The sequence below is a fragment of the Symphalangus syndactylus genome, chromosome 5 (assembly GCF_028878055.3).
Source record: "Symphalangus syndactylus isolate Jambi chromosome 5, NHGRI_mSymSyn1-v2.1_pri, whole genome shotgun sequence".
Taxonomy (NCBI): domain Eukaryota; kingdom Metazoa; phylum Chordata; class Mammalia; order Primates; family Hylobatidae; genus Symphalangus; species Symphalangus syndactylus.
The window spans coordinates 100,526,790-100,548,785 of NC_072427.2; the positions used below are offsets into that span (position 1 = coordinate 100,526,790).

The 21,996-nt window shown below is 38.3% G+C and overlaps 1 protein-coding gene across 10 annotated transcripts in view; it reads left to right on the forward strand.

The window, feature by feature from the left end:
- Positions 1–21,996, forward strand: part of GRIK1 (glutamate ionotropic receptor kainate type subunit 1) — a 430,746-nt gene that overhangs the window by 345,262 nt on the left and 63,488 nt on the right. For 5 of the 10 annotated variants that reach the window (XM_055279420.2, XM_055279424.2, XM_055279425.2 and 2 more), the window contains 2 exons: positions 16,922–17,029; positions 19,272–19,316. In XM_055279420.2, the coding sequence (XP_055135395.1) occupies positions 16,922–17,029; positions 19,272–19,316 (153 nt within the window). The remainder of the gene's footprint in view (positions 1–16,921; positions 17,030–19,271; positions 19,317–21,996) is intronic. The other 5 variants (XM_055279423.2, XM_055279426.2, XM_055279429.2 and 2 more) reach the window with 1 other exon arrangement.

Genomic DNA, 21,996 nt, shown 5'->3' on the forward strand with positions numbered 1-21,996 from the left:
AAGGACAATTAGAGATTATCAAGGTGACACTAAGGAACACTAGGTCATCCTAAGCCTTTCAGTCAGGGTCAATGTGATAAACTGGAACTGAGAGGTTAATGAGGATAAGTAGTATCACATGTCAAATGCCAAAGAACAATGGAAAGGATATGCAAATGCAAATGAGCATGGAGCAATAAAGAATAAACAGACTTTAAATAAATATATTCTAAATCAAATAAGCCATTGCAAATCCTCAACACCAGTCTATACGATAGCAGCCCAGAAGGCCCTTCAGCATGCCGTTTGGCCTGAAAGGCATTAAGGATGCAGAGGAAAATATTTGAATCTGATGTCACACTCCAGGCCTCTGTCAATGTGACATTTTTAAAACACTAAGCAAAATATTGATGGCAGATATAAAATGGTCTCTATTCCCTATGCCAGTGAATTGACCATTAAATGGAAATAAGCAGCCTGTTTTAATGTTTAGATGCCAGCGCTTCTGAAAACACTCCTGTCTTGGCACTGGGCCCGGGTACCTGGGGGATGTATGGCGGTTGGATGGAAGTCCTGTTACAGGTGACAGCATCAGCACATAACATGCATCTTTTAAGAGCATCACTTTATTCACTTTTTGATTGTTGAGCTCCCACTACACACTGTTTCCAAAATCATTTATATTCAGTACTGATTGATTGCTCAAACTTGCACACGGGAACAATCCATGGCAAGAACTTAAATGACAACAATATTGGTGTAAAAAATGTGAGACAAGACAAAGAGACTGACTTTCTGCAGCAGCGTTATTGAAGGATGAGGCTTAACACTGTAAAAGAACTAAATTCACTTGCTGCGTTCTCTGCACCAAAAGGCAGCAACTCTTCGATTGCTCCCAGGATGTGTGTTTCCTTCTCTGGAAGGTGTTTTATGTTTCTTTTTAATGCCTTGGTAATGACACTATTAAAAATTAAATTAGAAGTGTATTTTGATTAGTATACTTTCAAGGGAGTTTGCTAATTAGAGATCTGCAAAGCCCATCTTTTATCACTGGTTTTTACTTATTATAAGATGTTTTATACAATGATGGCTGATAGCAAATTTTGCTCCACACCAAGACAAAGAATGAAACTAGGCTGGATCTAAGTGAGAACAACCTCAACCTATTCTAATTAACATGATTCAATTGAACTGTAATGTTAGTGAAACAATTGACTTTTACCATTTCAACTTCATTATTCTACAATAGGCAGAATGTATGTTGCTTCATGCTTAAAGCAATTTTGAAAGCAACATCTTTGAAGTATGGCATCAAGCAGTTTTTTTTCTCACTCACAATTTGTGAATATTGTTTTAAAACATCATTAAGTCAAATAACCATAGTCTAATTAAGTTTTTTATAGTTTTGAGGCGGTTGCATGAAATGCCTTGGGATTTATTTGACTCTTTTCCTCACTTGACTGAAAGTTCTTGAGAGGCTGAGTGAATTGAAGCCCCAGAATCCTCAGCCTGAGGAAATAAATGCTGAAAAGTATTTGAGTTGAAGTAGTATTGCTTAATGTGATGATAGAAATACGAAACTGAAGGGCTTGCTCAGCAATTCTGCTAAAATATCACGATATTACTTAGGCAAGCCCTATTCCTGTCTTTGTGCTCAGGTGGGCACAGCTGCAAAAGGATTAGTTAAGAAGTTGTAAGTAAATGAGCACTTGGAATTTAAATATAAAAGCCTGTCAAAGAATGATAAAGGACCCCTAGAGCTGAAAGAAAAAGTACAGTATTTTTTTTTTAAATCTAAACGTATTTGCTTGATGGACAAGAGAGTACCGTATCCCTCAAGAGATGGGTTCAGTCCGTCTCCTGGGTCTGAAAATAGCAGAGCTAGCAGAAGAGGCCAAAAAGGAGACTTTGTTTCATGTTAGAAGAGTCTCTAAGCATTACAGTCTACCTGATTCACTACAGAATAGGACATACTTCTTTGGCCATTTTTCTGATTTAACTTTCGAAAGTGCAGTGTTAGCTTTCAAAGAGGTCCAGGTTGGGTTCCCAAGACTGTTGGGTGCTGGGTTCAGCCCTTGTTGGGAATTGGGGCAAATTTCCAGGCCAAATAGAGGAAAGAATAGAACAGGTGTACTGTTAGTGATTGCTCTGCTCAAAACCTTTAGGTTATAGAAGACTTGGGAGCCCTGTAGGGTAAACTGATTTTCCCAGAGTCACTGAAGTCTTGTTACTTGCAGGAAATCCAAAGTTACGGGAGACTGAGGTTGGGCAAAATGAGGTTGTATTGTGAGCCAGGTGAAACCGCAAAAGCCTCTGACATTGGAAAGTTTGACAGAGAAGGGCTCATGTTTCAAAATAATTTCTGATCAAAGTATATCATTTTTGCATCTTCTGAAATTATAGCAGTATTACATATATCTTGGAAGATCTTTGAAATTCAGCTGAATTAGCTACATTAAGTATCATCTATTCCTGTTAGTTGTAAAAGGAATAGTGGGGCCAGGCACCGTGGCTCATGCCTGTAATCCCAGCACTTTGGGAGGCCGAAGCAGGTGGATCACCTGAGGTCAGGAGTTCAAGACCAGCCTGGCCAACATGGTAAAACCCTGTCTCTACAAAAATACAAAAATTAGCCAGGCATGATGGTGGGTGCCTGTAATCCCAGCTACTTGGGAGGCTGAGGCAGGAGAATCACTTGAACCTGGGAGGTGGAAGTTATAGTGAGCAGAGATTGGGCCATTGCACTCCAGCCTGGGAGAGCAAGACTCCGTATCAAAAAAAAAAAAAAAAAAAAGAAAGGAAGAAAAAAAGGAATAGTGGGCCATGAAGGCAAATGGTGAATGCACACTACACCTGCTCTTAAGGAAGCCATCATCGTCTGGAGGAAAATGCACACAACAAACTGTAATACAAGACTGCTATGATGTGGGCTATAATATGATATATTAATAAATACTAGTAAACCCCAAAGAAAGAAAGTATGCATTCTATCCAAAAGGGTTCGGAACAGCTTCAGAGAGGAGGTGACATTTGAATTGACCTTGATAGATTCTATCGCTCATTCAACAAGAACTTAGTTAGGATTTACTAGTTCCGCGAACTGTCCTTATTTGTTGGGATATATTAGTGTACACAAGAGATACCCATCCCTGCCTTTGTGACGCTCACATTCTATCAAGTAAGGTTTCTAAAAATGTACTGGGGGAGAGAATTTTTAGGGAGAGAGAGTACTGGGAACAAATTCGTGAATTATTACTTATGTGCACAAAGTCTGGGGAAGCATCTACAGAGTTGGTACACAAAGTTTATGTGTAGTAGCTATTGGGGCAGAACATGGCAGTAGGTGGAGGTGGAAAGCACAGCAGGGAAAAGTCATAAATAATATATTAGAAAGGTGGGGTCTGGGCGCGGTGGCTCACGCCTGTAATCCCAACACTTCGGGAGGCCAAGGCGGGCAGATCACCTGAAGTCGAGAGTTTGAGGCCAGCCTGACCAACATAGAGAAACCCCATCTCTACTAAAAGTACAAAATTAGCCGGACATGGTGGTGCATGCCTGTAACCCCAGCTACTTGGGAGGCTGAGACCGGAGAATCGCTTGAACCCGGGAGGCAGAGGTTGCGGTGAGCCGAGATGGTGCCATTGCACTCCAGCCTGGGCAACAAGGGCGAAACTCCGACCCCCCCAAAAAAAAAAAGAAAAAGAGGGATTTTATTCTCCAGGCAATTAAAAATTTTGTTCCAGGAAAGTGCTCTTATAAAGAATCTGAAACACAAAGCAAGTTATAACTACTGTTATGTTGCCTTGCGGCAACACTGGAAAATGCACAGAGAGCAGTGTAAATGCCTCCAGGACTGACAGGATGCAGGAGGTCCTGGGCCATGGGTACAGCCCTGGTACTTACAGGCCTTCTTCAGATCCATATTAATGTATGAGCTTTGGATTGCTATGGTTGTGCCATGGAATCTATCACCAGGCTAGTACTCCATTTAGGAAACTATGGGGAAAAAAAACTTGGTTTGAGGCCATGCTAGGGGTTGTTATCTAAATCCCCAGAGAATGACGTATGAGGATATGGTGACCCCAAGAATAATTATAACAACTAGGATCTTTGGGGGCAAACCTATTTTTTTCAGGGCAAGCGGTCTTTGAAAAGAATCAGTAGATCTCCCTTGCCTACAATATATTAAAAACCATTTTCCCATAGCGATCTGTATTTTGCCTGAAAATCCTCTAGATTATAGGGTTATGGGATCCAATAAGTACATGCCCAACCATAGTGAGAGCATTTCAACATCCCATAACTATACTGAAATAAACAAATATGCAGTTTGTCAGACCTTGTTTATCATCAATGACTAACTCAATCTTTTCATCTTCTCCTAGAAACTACATTGACCATACTAGCCACAGCTCACTTTCCCAATTTTATAAGACTTTTATTAGTGTTACTATTTATGTATTAATTTCCTGTACATGGGTGGGTGGACGGATAGATAGATAGATAAATACCTTAATCATCAGAGTAAACTTCTTCAGAACTGTAATCAGACCCCAAGCTTAATAACTGGCTCAAAGTTTTCTGGTAGGATTGGTCAGCAAACATGAGTATCAGACAAAGATCTATGGAGCTGACAAGCTTTGAGCCCTTTTTCAGTGATTCTTATGGTGTAGTGTGAGGATCTTCTTTTTTAAAGCTAACTAAAGTACTATTTAAAAACAGTGTTCCAATGATTTTGTGCTCATTTAAAATGTAAAAACCACTGCATTATATTATTGATGACATAGGAGGGCAGTTGGTTTTTCACTGACAAGCAGCATAAGAGAAGTCCCTGAGATAGGGCAGGGTTCATTGCAAACTGCTCTATGAGTAATCATGTATCTGTAAGGGAGTTGAGGAGATCTTAAGTAGGTCAAGATCATAAGGGAACTGGATTCTTATTAGGCTTCCACTTGGACAGTTCTGTGTTAGATGCTTTGAAGCATCATCTCTTTTCATTTTCACAACCACTAGGTAAAGACTATTAATTTTTGCAAACGAAGCTTGACGAAGTTAAGCAACTTGCAAAGAGGTGCCCAGCTACTCAAAGATAGAGCCAAGATTCAAGCCCCAGTCATTTGATTCCAAAGTCATTCTCCAAATACGTCATGCTCAGATTTTAAAACTTGATAGCAATTAAAACGCTATGTAAATAGCATTTTAAATTACTATTGTTATGCTGAAAGTGTCTTGTTTACAATGGTCAGGTTTATGACTAAAATTTGTTTGTAAACAATATGTGAAAATCAATGAATAGCCTATTAGCAGTATTTTAAAATTTTTAAATGCAATGTGATTCTTTTTGATTAGGCCAATAGAAACACATTAATTTACTGTTTATATTAAATTATCCTGTTTTATCTCAATCTTTCTGTTTTCCATACAGCTTTTTAAATCACCAAGTAATTCTATCATGGATTGCTGTGTGATGTGCTTTATAAAAGCCAAGCATCATTGATATCTCAGAATACTAGAAAAGGAGATATTTTGAGCTTGGTGAGAAATGAATGCACTGACAATGTACTGAAGGGAAGAGAATGTAGGGCATATTCAAGAAGTTTCAATGTGGGGAGAGTTGTGTGACTAGAGATAAAGGACTTTAAAACATGCTTTACTGTCTCACAGTTAAATCTTAAGTCAGCAAAAGTCACCCACACTTATGGTAATGTGGTAACTCTATGAGCAGAAACACACAAATAATCCAAAACAGAAATCCTAGAAGGTGAAACCATCCTGGGACCCATTTAATCCAGTGGTCAACAAACAGAATGGGACAGGCAATGAAGGTCTGTGAAAGGCATTGCTAGCAAGAAAATTAGAGGTGTTTCAACAAACTAGCCAAAGGTCAAGAGTTCATTTTCTAGAAATCCCTTTTACTCTAAACCCTGGTGGCAAATAGAACGCTATGTGTCAATTCCAATTGGCCTGAGACCCCTTGCAAAGAGGACTGCACAAAAGAGGCTGAAGGCTTATTTGGTTTCTACTCCTGTAGACAGCCCATTCTAGTCTTGTGACATTGACTTGCAGGAGAAGCTGCTCCATGCTAGAGGAACCAGAGAAACAGAAATAGGATCCTGGAAGCCAGAGCAGAGGCTCTTTGTCTTTCTAATGGAACCCAGCAGACCCAAGAGGGATCCACTTGGGCAACTCACACTTCAAACATGCCCCTGAATGAGCGAGAAGTCAGGATTTTAGTGACGATTGAAAATTTTTCAATTATTTCTCCTTTTATTTTGGGCTTGAGAATGTTTTCTCCTTATGACCCATATAAAGTCTAGAGTTAGGATGTAAAATGGAGAAATAAGCCCACACATTTTCATTTCTTTCACATGATCTCATTGATGGAAATACAGTTTGGTGAAGAAAAAGAACATGAGGTAGACTGGTTCTGAACCCCTCTGGGTACATCTTACTAACTTTAGGATCTGTTTCCTCTCAATAAACCGGGGACCATCCTACTTACGTTATCTAGATGCTGTAAGGACCAAATGTGCTTACATTTATGCCACTTTGCATTTGTCAGTATATAATTTTTTAAAGTTATCAACGTGACTCTCATGCAAACATAATGTAAGCATGTACCAAAAATACACTTAACTCCTTAATGATGGAACCATCTGGATAGTAAATCTAGTTCAAAAAAGAATTACAGGAAGAGTGGTTATATAGTCCAACAGGAGAAGCTAATGGAAATGAATATGCTGAGTTAGAGACAAAATTGATTATTGTTCAACAAGCAATAAAACCATAACCTTTGAGGTCATCTTCTGTACTAGACTTGCAGCAATTAGGTCTCTGTTGGACAAAAAATATCTAAGTCCACATGTAATTTCATAGTCTTGACCTTAGACAATAGAAAATAGTAAAACAAACAAAAGTACAATCCTCTAGAGGATTGAATCATCCTTGGGTGGACCTGTTAGGTAATGATCCCATGTGACTTTGAAACGAAATACAGTCATTATTCTTTTGTTTTATTTCCAAGTTTTAGATAATTTTCTCAGCAGTTCCCTGTTGTGTCATAAATAATTTCCAAAGATTATTCATATTACCAAAAGTCTGATGTCATTGTGCTTAGACCTGATTAATTTACATTGGGGCAGTGCAAGATGTTCACTGACCATGGAAGCCTCTGGGTATGGATAGCAAATTCAGAGCTGCTGTTTCAAGCAGCTACTAAGGACAGAAAATTAACTTCTATAAGAAAATTTCAAAAGAAATCTCTCATTGCATTTTCAGAATACTTTCTCCAGAATTTTTTTTCTCTTACTGGCTTTTTTATTCCAAGGTGTATTAGTTTCCTATTGCTTTTTAGGTGAATTACCACAAGCATTGTCGTTCAAAGCAACACAAATTAATTCTCCTACTGCTTTGGCAGTCAGAACTCTAACGCAAGTCTCATTGGGCTAAAGTCAAGATGTTGGTAAGGCTGAGTCCTTCTGGATGCTGTAGAGGGAAATCAGTTCCCTTGCCTTTCCCAAGGCCCAGGGATTCCTGTAATCCTTGGCTTATGGACCCTTTCCTCCATCCTCAAAGCCAGCAATGTAGCATCTTTCAAGTTTCCAGTCTCTTTCTCTCTGTCTTCTGTTTCTGTCATCACATCACCTTCTGTCTCTCTGACCCTTCCTGGGTCCCTTTTATAAGGATCCTGTGATTACATTAGGCCCACCCAGATAATCCGGGATGATCTCCCCACTTTAAGATCCTTAACTTGATCCCATCTGTGTAGCTTCTGTTGCTACCTTCTAGGTTCCAGGGATTAGAACATGGACAATGGGGAAAAGCGTGACATTTATTCACCCTACCACACATAGGTAAGAAACTCCATTCAAGAAATGCATCTGCACAATATTCTTATAGCACCTAGACATTTTGGTGAATTTCTCTGACTGCCCAACATCTGATAGATTTTCTGGCCTATTAGAAAATTGTCTTCCTTTTTACCTGTAAGTTTACGATCATATAAATCATAGAACAAATAACAGACCAGTTTCCAGAGAGGGCTTTCTGAACCCTGGTTCCACATTTGAAGTACAGCACTTTTTCCTTAATGGTGGGTTTGCTACACCTGATTAAATAAGATTTGTATTATTTGTAATAAACCAGATACATTCCTGGCATATTAGTCAGGATTCTCCAGAGAAACAAAACCAATAGGAGAGAGAGAGACAGAGAAAGAGAGAGGGAATATGATTCATTTTGAGGAATTGGCTCATTCAATTATGGTGACTGAGAAGTCCCATGACCTGCCATTTGCAAACTGGAGACCCAGAAAAGCAGATGGTGTAATTCATTCTGAGTCTGAAGATCTAAGAACCAGGGGAGCTGATGGTATAACTCCCAGTATGAGGGTAGTAGAAGATGAGAAGAGATGGCCTAGTTCAACAATAAAGCAGAAAAAAGGAAGCAAATTCCTCTTTCCTTCACCTTTCATTCTTCTTAGACCCTCAGCAGATTGGACTGGATGATGCCCAACCACAGCAGAGAAAGCAATTTTCTTTATCGGGCCCCCCAATTCAAATGCTCATCTCATCTGGAAACACTCTCACAGACACACCCAGAAACAACGTTTAATGTGGGCCCCTGTCACCCAGTGAAATTGACACATAATGTGAACCATCACACCTGGTGTGACCTTATTTACACAGCCAATTTATTCAACTATAGTCTGGTTATAAAAAGGACAAATTTGTATTGATTTTATGCAAATAACCACATTGCCATAAAAGCTAGTAAGTTGTCTCTGAATTCTGAGGTGTCAGGGAGAATAAGGTGCCATATAAAGAATGTGTCATTTATAGGTTACCAAAGAGAGAGTTAAAGAGATCAGGAAGAGAATGAATCTTTTTATTCTTTTAATAAGATATGTAAAACCATATCTTATTAAAAGATAATATCTTATTATCTTATTATTTAATACCTTATTATCTTTATTAGTATTTAATAATATCTTATTAAAAGACCATATCTTATTAAAAGAATAAAAGAAATGACCCAGGTATCCCAAGATATCTTATAATAAGATATTAAAGCCATATAACCACAATTAGATTCCCCTCAGCAGTTCACTTAATCCTACTTGTCTTATAATTAGTGGATGTTGGATCAACACCTGGCTTTCAAAGGTCTTCTGCCCCTGGACTATTAAAAAGAGTCCTGAAAATCCTGGTTCCATCCTCTGGTACAGTTAGTCATCTAAGTGACACCTTAATATCCAAAGTCTATACCAATGACTGTTTAAAGTGCCAATAGGTAAGAGTATTTTTGGCACCATGTTTCCATGAGGCTCTGATACTGCCATTCTCTGACAAAGGCTATTTCCAGACTGTAGTTTATAGCAAAACCTTCAGAAAAACACGAGAGTAAAGCAGAAACCACTTGTTGATGATGGGAATGAAAGTGTCTGAGACGATGACATAGAAGGTAAGTGATAATTTATCTTCTTGTTAAGAGCAGGCTAAATACTCCATTTTAAAAGAGAGAAAATAAAACTATAGTGTTACATTAATGTAGTATTTGGCAGAAAAAAAGATTCACAAAACTTAAAATATATATCTTATTAATGAGCCAGTTAAAGCTGGGTAAACTTTGCCAAAATTTTAACACATTTCCTTGTTTTTATTCAGACTCACTACGTGCATATATTATACTCCGAGGTAAATAAAATTCTGTTTCCTCCAACCTTCTATACGACACACACTCATGCTTTGCCATTCACTATACTGTTTCATACTTTGGAACATATTTTCTTTTCACTTTGTAAACAAAAATATACCCCATTACCTTATATACATGAGCTTGCATAAAACAACCCACTAGAGACACATACATTCCTCGAACGTCATCTTCAAAGTGGCAAAAATAAAATGTTCATTAACATGACTCTAAGTTACAGCTTCTCTGTAACATAGAGAAATAATAAGATGTATATAGACATTTACAGGTATAGGTAGACATACACACACTAATGGTAATCATCATGCCAATATTATCTCTTAATGAGAGTGACCCAGATATCCCAAGATTATCCGTCAGTTAACTTGATTTTACATTAGCTCACGATCTTAAACGTAGTAGAAACATGAAAATTACATTTCAACTGATACCTTACAAAGTGTAAAAACTGTTTATATAAAAATTTTGCCAAAATTCTAACTCAGTATAATTACATATAATTTTAAATCTTCATTTTAAACATTATGTGTCCATGCTATCTTGTCTCATTGGTAAACCAGTATAAGAAGTTTTCAGGAGTTCAGATTAGCCTATTTTCAGGAAACCAAAAACAAATCTGTAAAACAAAAAAGTAAATCAGAACTATATAATTCAGAGTGATAATATTAAGGGAGAGATATGTAATGCTTTTTAAGCTAATTTTTAAAAAAATCAATTAAATGTGGTCAAATATGCACTTTGGATACAAGAACTTGCATTTTTACGTAGAAATGCTTCCAAGCTAGCAATTTCTGTGAACTTTTTCAAGGGTAGCAATACAATGTATTTAAACTTCAGTTTCTCTGTAACATGAGAATCCTGAGAATATTGATATAAGTAATCAAATCTATAAATAATAAAAACAGAAAATCTTTATTTCGCAAGGTTTTATTCAATCGCAATGAGGTGAAAAGGCTTTTTTTTTTTTTTAATTTCCAGAGATAGGCAGCTATTGAGGGCTGCAGTTTTAGTTCTATAACCTTAGCCATGTCTTGAAAGGAAACACAGAACATAGTAACTCAGGAGGACAGAAAGGTTGGTTGTCATCTCCAGTGAACCTGAGACATAATCTTGCTCAGACAAAAGAAAAGTGCTAAGAAACCAGGTTTTCAGTCATCTGTCACCATGCAAAGAGTTAGATTACCTGCATCTAGCTGATAGATCACCATATGATGAGAACAAAGTGCCAGGTTCACAATTATTCCTGCCACCAAAGAAGAATTTAACAGCCACGTGTAGATCAGATACACGACACCAGTATCCCTGTGACTGTGTTCATGAGACTGGCCTGGCAGTCAAATACCCACTACTTCACATACTCAGCTGTGACCCAAACGAGGAGACATAAAATGCTCTTCTGAGTAGGCAGTGAAAGTGGCACAGTGGTCTGAGACCAAATAGAGGTGCCTGCACCCAGTTGTGGAGGAGAAATGACTGAAGCTATGAGTTAGGTAAGGCACTTCTCGGCTGACAGACTTGGCCAAAACTCAGAATCAAAACACATAATCACAAGACAAGATAAGACAAGAAACAACAGAGACAGAGAGTCAGCAAAAGTCAAGTTTGTTGCTACTTAGGGTTTGCTCTAGGACTGGAGTGTTTGTTTTTTTTAAAGATGTTTCTGAGCTTAAACGGCCCATAACATTGGCTCTGGCGGGTGAGGGTACTTGGGCACCACCGTAGGACCATTTCCAATTTTAAGCCAGGTATATATGTGACTCTAGTACAAACATAAGAAAGCAAATATTGAAGATGTGTCTAACTGAGGGAACCAGCAGGATGATAAAGCTTGTTGTAAAAAGACGGAGAGGCACGGTGGTTCTAGAGGCCACCAGGGAAGTCAAAGCATCAGGATAAATAGCTAATGCATGTGGGGCTTAGCACCTAGCTGATGGGTGGATATGTGTGGCAAACCACCATGGCACACGTTTACCTGTGTAACCTGCATATCCTGCACATGTACCCCAGAACTTAAAATAAAATAAAAGGCTGGCTAATGTCCGATAGATCAATACAAGTATAATTTTTCAAGTTATCTTGTCTATTAGATGGAAATCATTTACACCTCTGCCACATACAAATCCTATAAATTAACATGTAATTTCACAGAATCTGCATCTTAACAGTAAATTTAAAAATAAAGAGACACCTGTTTAGAGAATCAAATCACCCTTGGATGAGGCTATTGTACTGTGGCCACCATGACAAAGGTCACACAATCTTTTTTTTTTTCTTCATTTTCAAGTTTTTATAAGTTTTATTAAAAAATAGAATAGTCACTTAAAAACAATTTTTTTCTTCATCTTGATCTAGTAAGGAAAGCTAACCTTGAGTTTGCTGTGAGCCTTCCATACACAATGTTCTCAGAAGAAAACAGTTTCCAATATATAAGTGAAGAATAAGAAGTCTCTCTCAATAGGAAACGATTTATTTGGTATGGCAAAGGACAATGGCTGTGTCAAGGAAAATTCTAGGAAGGGAGGATTTACAGTCTTTTACATATTTAAATTCCTTTTCAACAGATGCTGGCGAGGTTGCAGAGAAGAAGGGATGCTTTCACACTGTTGGTGGGAGTGTAAATTAGTTCATCCATTGTGGAAAACACCATGGCAATTCCTCAAAGACCTAAACACAGAAATACCATTTGACCCAGCAATCCCATTACTGGGCATATACCCAAAGGAATATAAATCATTCTATTATAAAGATACAGGCACACATATGTTCATTGCAGCGTGATTCACAATAGCAAAGACATGGAATCAACCCAATTGCCCATCAGTGATAGACCAAAAAAAGAAACTGTGGTATATATACATCATGGAATACTATGCAACCATAAAAAGGAACAAGATCATGTCCTTTGCAGGGACATGGATGGAGTTGGAAGCTGTTATCCTCAGCAAACTTATGCAGGAATAGAAAACTGAACACCGCGTGTGCTCACTTATAAGTGAGAGTTGAATGATGAGAACACATGGACACATGGAGGGGAACAAAACACACTAGGGCCTGTCAGAGATGGGGACAGGGGAGGGAGAGCATCAGGAAGAACAGCTTACGGATGCTGGGCTTAATACCTAGGTGATGGGATGATCTGTGAAGCAAAACACCATGGCACACGTTTACCTATGTAACAAACCTGCATATCTGTACATGTACCCCTGAACTTAACACAAAAGTTGAAGAAAAAAAGTTCGCTTTCAGAAAAAATAAGTAAGTAAAAGAAATCATTTTAACTAATGACATTAAGAGTTGATTATCATAAGAGCCCAGAGTTAGGTGCTAGCCCCTTACTTCCCTAATAATAAAATATATGCATGTAATTTGGACAATAAATATCTTGAGAAAGAATATACAAATAAGATATTCACGAAACCTTGTATTTTTCTTCTTTTACCCCTTGATTCCTGCCTCTTGATTATCAGATAATGTGTCCAATAAGAGGAATGAGGAAAACTCACAATATTTGATTTAGTTGCTATTAAGCAGTTGTAGACATGAAGGTCTGATGCAGGGCAGAAAATAAAGCTCTTTCCTAAAATAGGGACAATAGTTTAAGTATTGTTTTCTGTTTTAAGTATACTATAATTGTCCCCTCTGCAAATGCTTCTACATAAGGCAAGCACATGGTAATTATGGATAATATAATTATATATCATTATCTAAATTGTATATGCTTCAGCCCTGTCCCAGAAAAATGGATTCCTCATGGATCCTATTCATCACATCCAGGAATTAGTTATTGCATATTCACCCTAATCAATAGTGTATTGATGATTAATAAATGCTTATCAACAATGAGTTTGCAGAAAAACAAATAACATATACAGAAATGCAGCTAATCTAGGGGATGAGAGGCAGGAAGACATGGGTAATTGTGCCAGTAAGGGAAATTTGATGTTGAAGGTCAAAGATATTTCCTATCAGTGAAGAACCACACAGGGAACCTTTGTAGATATTTGAGGCAGAGAAGGAAGCATTGTTAAAACATGAAAAGGGAACTTTTTTGCCACTTGGATGAGCAGGAGAAAAAGCGAGAAGTGGGAATTACTCTGTACCAGTGATTGGAACACTAAGTTCAAGAATAAAATCAATGCAAGAGAATCCAAACAAAGGGACACAATAGTCACACTTAGGGAATGAAATTGGATTTCTGAACTGGGTTTTAAGACCCTGCTATAAGCTATATGCTCCACTAAGAGATAAATGCTACCGATTCTGTACATTTTCAGAGACCCCTGTAAACTCTGGACAATGTACCAAATTGACTGAAAACATGAACCCCATAAAGGAAAAGTTGCCTTTAGAAAAAACCTTTCTGAAAATCCTGTAGAATTTAATGAAGACAACTACCTCCTTTCAAACAGGTCAGGAGGACAGTTGGAACAGTACATTGTTTAGAGGCATGAAGAAAGGGCTTGAAAACTGACTTAATTCAAACCCCTAACACAGTAGAGATTTCCACTCAACCAAAGCATTACACAAATTGTTCTCAGCTCTCAGACAGATATTGTAATCCTAACACAGCAGCTTATTTCATGGCTCTCGTTTAACCCATCAATCCACAAAGCCAGCCTTTGGCTTGCAAAATAAGAAGGAATGACCAGGTACAAAAACTAGAATTGAGGTGTGACAGGGAGAAAAAGGAGAATGCAATGCCAAGAGGTGTACCTAAATAGACACAAGAAGACACCTCCTACTTGTATTCATTGCTGATAGTTTTTGTCCCATTGCGGAGACATGATTACCTGGATCTCAGCCGGTGTGACAATAGGTGTTACTACTGACCATAAAAATATGCCATTCAATTTTAAAGCTAATGCCAATGTTTGGTATTATGGTCTCCCTTGGCAACAAACTCTACAGACTAGGTACTAGGATCTGAAGAAGCATTTCTTTTTATGTGTTATAGCACTTGGGCAACATCTAGTTTGCCATCCTTCCTCTGCCTTTTTGTTCTGTTCAGGCTCTACATGAATTGAATGGTACCCACTCACATGGAGAGGGCTGCCTGCCTTACTCAGTCCACCAATTCAAATGCTAATCTTTTTTGGAAACACCCTCAGAGACACACTCAGAAATAATGTTTGACTAGATATTTGGGCATCCTGTGGCCTAGTCGAGTTGACACACAAAATTAACCATCACAACCTCCAACATAAAGTCACGGTTTAGACTAATTTGTAGGTAGCATGAATCCATTATGTACTTTATGTGCTGGTGAAAATTGTGCAAATACGAAAATTTACTTGGGGACCATGAATCTGGTCGTGATTTGTAAAGGCTAAACGTGAGATAATAATAGCCAAACTCTAGAATTATGAAAGTGGGAAAAGTGAGAGACAGTTATATAAACAATAAATGTTAAAAATTAAAACGCTTCAAGTTCAGTAGCTTGCTTGAAGTTACACTGCAGATATTCAGCCCCAGAGGTATGAAAAATTCAACGTTCTTTCCACTGCATTGCTCTGCCTCTTGGCCAAATGGGTAAATACACTCAACATATACACGTGGCGCAAATAACTGCAAATACAGTGTAATTCTTCAGGATCTTCCCATTTTATGCATGTCTAATAAATTTGGTAAAGTCAAGAGGGAGAAAAACAGCTAAGTGGATACAAAGATCTGAGTTTTCCTTTATCCCCATTTGTAAGTGAAACTCAAATCAACAAGGTTGCCAAAAATCACCTAATGATTGAAGCTGAAGACTCTCCCAAGGGCTACCGCTTTTTATTTAATAAAACCACCAGAGATATCCAATGTGAGTTCTGTGAAAGGCAGACTATTGTGAATTTTTTATTATTTGAAATGATGTTGATGTGTAGGGTAGGCAGAAGAGCGGCTCCCTCAAAAGATATCCATGTCCTCATCCCTGGAACCTGTAAATGTTAATTTATATAGCAAAAAGGCCTTTGCATGGGTGATTAAATTAAGGATTTCTGAGAGGGGGAAATTATCCAGGTGAGTTCTGTTTAGATTGTATTTACAACCACAAGTGTCTTTATAAGAGAGAAGCAGAAGGAGTTTTTGTTTTTTCTTTTTTTGTTTTAGACGGAGTCTTGCTCTCTCGCCAGGCTGGAGTGCAATGACATAATCTCGGCTCACTGCAACCTCTGCCTCTGGGGTTCCAGCGATTCTCCTGCCTCAGCCTCCCGAGTAGCTGGGATTACAAGCACGCGCCACCATGCCTGGCTAATTTTTTGTATTTTTAGTAGAGATGGGGTTTCACCATGTTAGCCAGGTTGGTCTCGATCTCCACTCACCTCAGCCTCCTAAAGTGCTGTGATTACAGGCGCGAGCCACTGCGCCCCACCTTTTTTGTTTGTTTGTTTGTGACAGAGTGTTGCTCTGTCGCCCAGGCTCCTGGAGTGCAGTAGAAGGATCTCGGCTCACCACAACCTCCACCTCGCAGAGGGAGCTTTTATGCAGACAGAAGGAGAGGAGGAAATGTGACCACTGAGGCAGAGATTGGAGTGATGCAACCACAAGAGAAGGAGAAATGCCAGAAGCCACCAGAAGCAGAAGGAGGCAAAGAATAGGGTCTTCCCTCGAGCCTCCAGAGAGAGCACGGTCCCACTGACACTTTAATTCCACCCAGTAACGCTGATTTTGGATTTCAGGCCTCCATAACCTTGAGAAAATAAATTTCTGTTGTTTTGAGCACCCATGTTTGTGATTACTTGCTACAGTAGCCACGGGAAATTATAATGCCCAAGTGGCACAAACACGCTAAGTCATAAACGGGCTAAAAACTGCAATACATCATTGGACTATATTAGTCTATATTCTTTTCACAGAGAAAGAAAAAGCAGGGACTCACTTCCATCCAGCCATCTCTCAAAGGGAATTTGGATTGACCTTGGAAAACAGAATATTGTGATTTCTCAGATTTTGCGTATTCCATGTGCAGACTGTTTTACAGCAATTCTTTCCATACTGTCCATTTAGGTAGCCACGATGACAGGTTTGTCTGGGTTAGGATGTTAGAATTGACAGAATAAATGAGTGCTAATAAAATGACGATGTGTTCTGCTATGTTGTCGCTGAACCAATGCAATGGTTTATAACAGCATGATGAAACCAAATAATTGGATACTGTGATGAATTTGAGGTATTATAATTTTGATGGTCTCAGGAATTATGATAAATGTTTAACAATAACAGCCACGTTTCTTCTTGTCCACAGGCTCGGTGGGATGGCTTGACTGGGCATATCACCTTTAATAAAACCAATGGCTTGAGGAAGGATTTTGATCTGGACATTATTAGTCTCAAAGAGGAAGGAACTGAAAAGGTAACCTCCTTAATGATAAATAAATAAAATAACAAATGAACATTGTTCAAGCATTTTTACTAAATTGCAAAGACAGGTGAACGATGAAGTGATTCTCTAAGCATGTTATTTTACATCCAGTTTTTTATCTCTCTTTTATCTGCAGATAGAAGTTGATGTGCTAGATTCTTAAATTTCATGTCTTAGTAATAGCAGTACTAACTAGTGTTTATATTGTGCTTCATTTACATAGCAAGTATGTTTATATTATTACATATATAACCCTAGAGTTGGGTGTCATTAGGCCCGTGTCTTAAAGCTTTTCACAAATTGAGTTTAGACTTGGAAAAGCAGAAGCTGTCAATGGTTTATCCATGGAATGGCATCCAAGGGTTACCCAGAAATTAATTTTAATTGCACATTTTATTCCCTTTTGAGATTGGTGACAGACAGAATAAAGTAGGATAGAAGAGACTTACTGGAGCAAATTAACTTTGCATTCTTAACTTTAGGACAAATGCCAAAAAACTGTATTTTAATGTTGGGTTCTCATTTTAGGATTATTTTAGTTGTAATTCTGAATCTCTCCATGTTTAAAGTTCTACTTTAGTTATTATTTAGAGTAATGTCAATGTAAACTATTTGGTTAAATAATAATGATAAAAGAATTTGGCTTCTCAGTATATTTTATTATGCCAATTTTAATATTCATGACTATACGTTGGAATTAACACTTACAGTTTGAAGATTTTGCACTGAGAATCCTATAGAAAAACAATTGGAACCCCCAAAGCAATCACCTCAACAGAAAACTCTATAATCTGACATTTTTTTCCCACTATAGTGAATAAGACAGTGTGCTTAATGTAAGAGTGGCTTTGGGAACAATCGATTGCTTGCTTAATTCGATTAGTTGGGTTGATTTTTTTTAAATGAGGTCAGGTTTTCATTTCTGTTTTCTTGCTTTTGTTAACTGGGACACATTTTTTTTGCAGGTGCTAACTACCCCTCCCCCTCAAAAAAACATTAATGGAAACAAAGATCATTTAGGCTGAAAGTATTAGAAGGTGACCACCGGTGTGAAATGTTTGAGGAAAATAATTAGTTTGCAGTTTTGAGAGTACACATTATACATGCAGGTTTCTCACTTCAAAAATGTCTCTCCCAACTTCTGGCTTCCTCTTCACTCTGATTTGCCCCTCTGTTGGTCTGACACGCTCTGATAGAGCACAAGGCATCCAGCCAGTCTCCACAATGGCGTGTGGGATGTTGGCTGGAGGGAACAAAGGAAAAAAAATACTTGTTATGATCTAAAAGCCTATAATTTTTTTAAGAAAATGTCTGCTTCTCGAAGCATGAGTCTTTCCCCAACTCTCTTCTCCTCTTATGTATAGCACTGAAGGGGGGAGAAAAGCTGTTAAGGAAACATCTTTTTGGCTAGGTGAATGATGAAATAGATGGAGCTATTGTTATGCTTTCACAGCTATCTATACACTGTAATATTATGCGCATTGCATTGGTGTTTTTCCATCAAAGGCAAAATCAAATTAGATGGAAGTGTTTTGTGTTGGTTTCTTGTCTCTTCATTGTTTGCAATAACTTTTCTTTCTTCAGGTGTCTTGGGCTCAGTTCCTGAGAAGGCTGATTGGGCCTTAAGGCAATGAGGGAAGCCAACACGTCTCTCTCAGGAGCCAAGGAAGGAAATGCCCAATCTTTTTATGTCAGCCTCTCTTGGAGTCAATAGGGAAAATTATTACAAAAATCCCATTCTCTTTCACTCAAATTTCTACCCCCGGAAACCCATAATCAAAGAACAAGTCATCAACCATACTTCTTCTTTATATGTGTCTATGTGTGTGTGTGTGTGTGTGTGTGTATTGATTGATTTGCTGGTTGGTTGGTTGATTGATTGATTGATTTTAGTTACCAATGCCTTAAAAGGGTCTTCTTAAGGAACAATGAAGACCCTTAATACTGCACCATACCTGTGTACATTGAAAAGCACTTCAAGGCATTTCTTGGTGTGTGAAAGAAAAAGTAAAAATTGAGTTTTACCACCAGGTAACTTCTGTGAGACCCAAGTCTTGATTCATCTCTTTGCTGTACCTATTGTCAGGCTTTATATTGAATTAAGATGCAAATTCCAAACAATGGGTGGGAACTGTAACACTCTAAGCACTCACACACCATGATTCCTTTTGGGTTTCACGCTCCATTTTAATTAAGTGCTGTTTTTATTTTATTTTTCTCTCTGAAAACCAAGGCTGCTGGCGAAGTGTCTAAACACTTGTATAAAGTGTGGAAGAAGGTTTGTACTCTGACAACAACTGCAGGACACCTGGGGGTGGGATGGGGAATGTCATTGGAAAGGCCCGTGCCCTTCCAATGTTACCAGACCTGTAGCTCTCCAATTGCAGTTTAGAAGGGAAGTTCCATGTAAAGAGAGAGAGGAGTGGTTGAATGTGTTCTCTCTCAACAACATCACCTGTGAATTGAAAACAGATTTGCAAAGGATTAAATAATGATGGATTAAATATTTCCCCCATGATTATTTTTGTTTCTCCCAGGCAGGATCAGTCCCTGTTAGGATTGAAAGCAGGCAACTGTAACAGAAGGAGACACTAACCTATTTATATTCCTTCTCAAATCACGAAATATTTTCCCTAAGGGGGATAAAAACAACAGTAGATTTGATCCATGAGACTAATCAGATAGGCTACAGCCTCAAAAGGCTAGGACACCTCCTCCAATGTCACCACCACAAAATATGAACCATTTTCAGAAATTTCCTTTTCTCATGAGCTATCTTTTGTTTTGCACAATATCTTCATCAGAGCATACTGTCTTGCAATTTGTTTTAGAGCCACAGTTCTAAAGAGGGCACAAACATTAGGGACCTTGGAAAGGAAATGAGATTATCTTGTGAATTATAACACCCACTATTTTATAGTTTATTATACAGTGCCATGTTGCCAATGAATGTGCATAGATTTATATAAGCAAATATGAGACATTAAAAACATTTGGATCAGAGAAAGGTCCCCATGGTAAGCAAACATTTTCTTTCATCTCCTCTCTCTCTTTCTCTTCCTCCTTTCCTTCCTTCCCTCTCTGTCTCTCTCTGTATAAAACTACTTGGTAAAAAAAATCTGTGGACTGATGAATGGACCTTAAATTGCTTCAGGTTGTTCAACTTGAACAGTTTTGTCAGGTTCACTTTCATCTTTCAAGTTATCGGCTATGTCACAGAAAGTGTGCACAAGTTTCTCCTTGTAGCCAAAAACCTTGTCCCCTCTTAGTAGTATTCAGTGATGAATTAAAAAATTTTTTCTTTTTAAGTTTTCAAAGCACAGGTTTAAAAGCCTTGTTTTAATCTTCAGTGAACAAGGCTACTAAGTGCACATAGAAGGCGATCTGGTTTCCTCACTATAATTTCACTGGTAAATAGATGAATCTAACCGGCACCCAGAAAAAGAAAAAAAAAAAAAAAAAACCTATTACACTAATCCATCTTGAGACTCTGGGCACTTTGAATTAATCTAATACAAATATCCTAGGGAATGGAATCCAAGCTTTGAAATTATATACAGGGGAGGCGGGATGTCCTCTATTTTTCACTAAACTGCAAGAGCCACATGCACTCCCTAGGGATGTAACTTTCTGGTCTTGATCCTCCATGCCTTCATGCCTCTTCCCTCCGGGTAGCCCGTCATGTTCCACATTGTAAGTTGTATACACCGTGGTGTGCTGTTTTGTGTTATGACTCCGTCAAAAATTCACGGTAACCTGAGTTCTAGCATAGGCGACCCATTCAGACCCAACAAACACATTGCACTTTTTCCAGAAGTCTCCAACTTAAACAAAAATTCACCTTCATCATATTTAAATTCCAAAAGCTTTCCTCGTACTCTGACTTATTTTAGAATAGTATTATTCACCCAAAATTCTTTCCAAAAGAGGAAGCTAGCAATCTTTACAATATCCCTCACTAAAATATTTGTCATATAAGGCTCGTAATACAGGAAACAGATATACCTTTATCTTTGCCCTAGATACCTGATTATTTCCCTCAGCCACTTTAGATGTTGAGTTTACATGAATCACTGTCTAGGTTTAGAAGACAGATACTAGTTGCTCTCTGAATACCCTTTTTATTGCATCACTTTTTTTAAAAGGTTGCTTAATGTCGTTTGGGCACTCATTTTCAAATGCTTTTCTCAGTTGTCCTAGATAATACATGGCTGCTCCCTTGTGCGAGTTTACAAAGTGAAAGAAATCAGGGCCAGATAATTTAGATATTGAGTGCTCCTCCCCACAAGTAACTAATCCACCCTCCACTACTTCTCACTGGTAAATGACTGCTCTCTGCTTTCACTATGAAGTTTGAAAACTGAGGTTCCGCTCCCTGGAGGCACTCCTCCTAGTTCGTAGAACAGTACTGAAATGTCAAATGTCCAGGCATCTTCTTAACTGTACCTCTCTCTCCAGCACACATGAATCATGAGATCTGACTTCTTTAAAGGGAGACATTCATTTCCTGAGAACATATTCATTTACTTCAAGAAACAGATAAAGCCACTTGACTACTTGGGTTTAAAAGACACAGGTACACACATGCGCGCGTGCGCGCGCACACACACACGCACACACACACACACACAGTTCTGTTTTGCTGATTACAGGTTTGGAAACAGAAGACTGAGGTCACTCAGCATATATATATACTGTACATTTCCCAGGAATAGCCTGACCTTTACTATATTTTGATACTCTTCTAGTCTACATTTAAAGGACCTTCTGTTGGTCCCTCTGTAGAGACAACAGGGGAAAAAATGGTCACCCTTTTCTCATTTTAAGAAGGAAAGTTTAAACTGAATAAGACTTGGGACTTAGTTGATTGGATTGGCAGCAGCAATGATCTCTTAGCTTCTACACTTTTAGTGCAGATGGCAAAAGAAAGAAAAACCAGACATCAAGCTGTGGGGTGT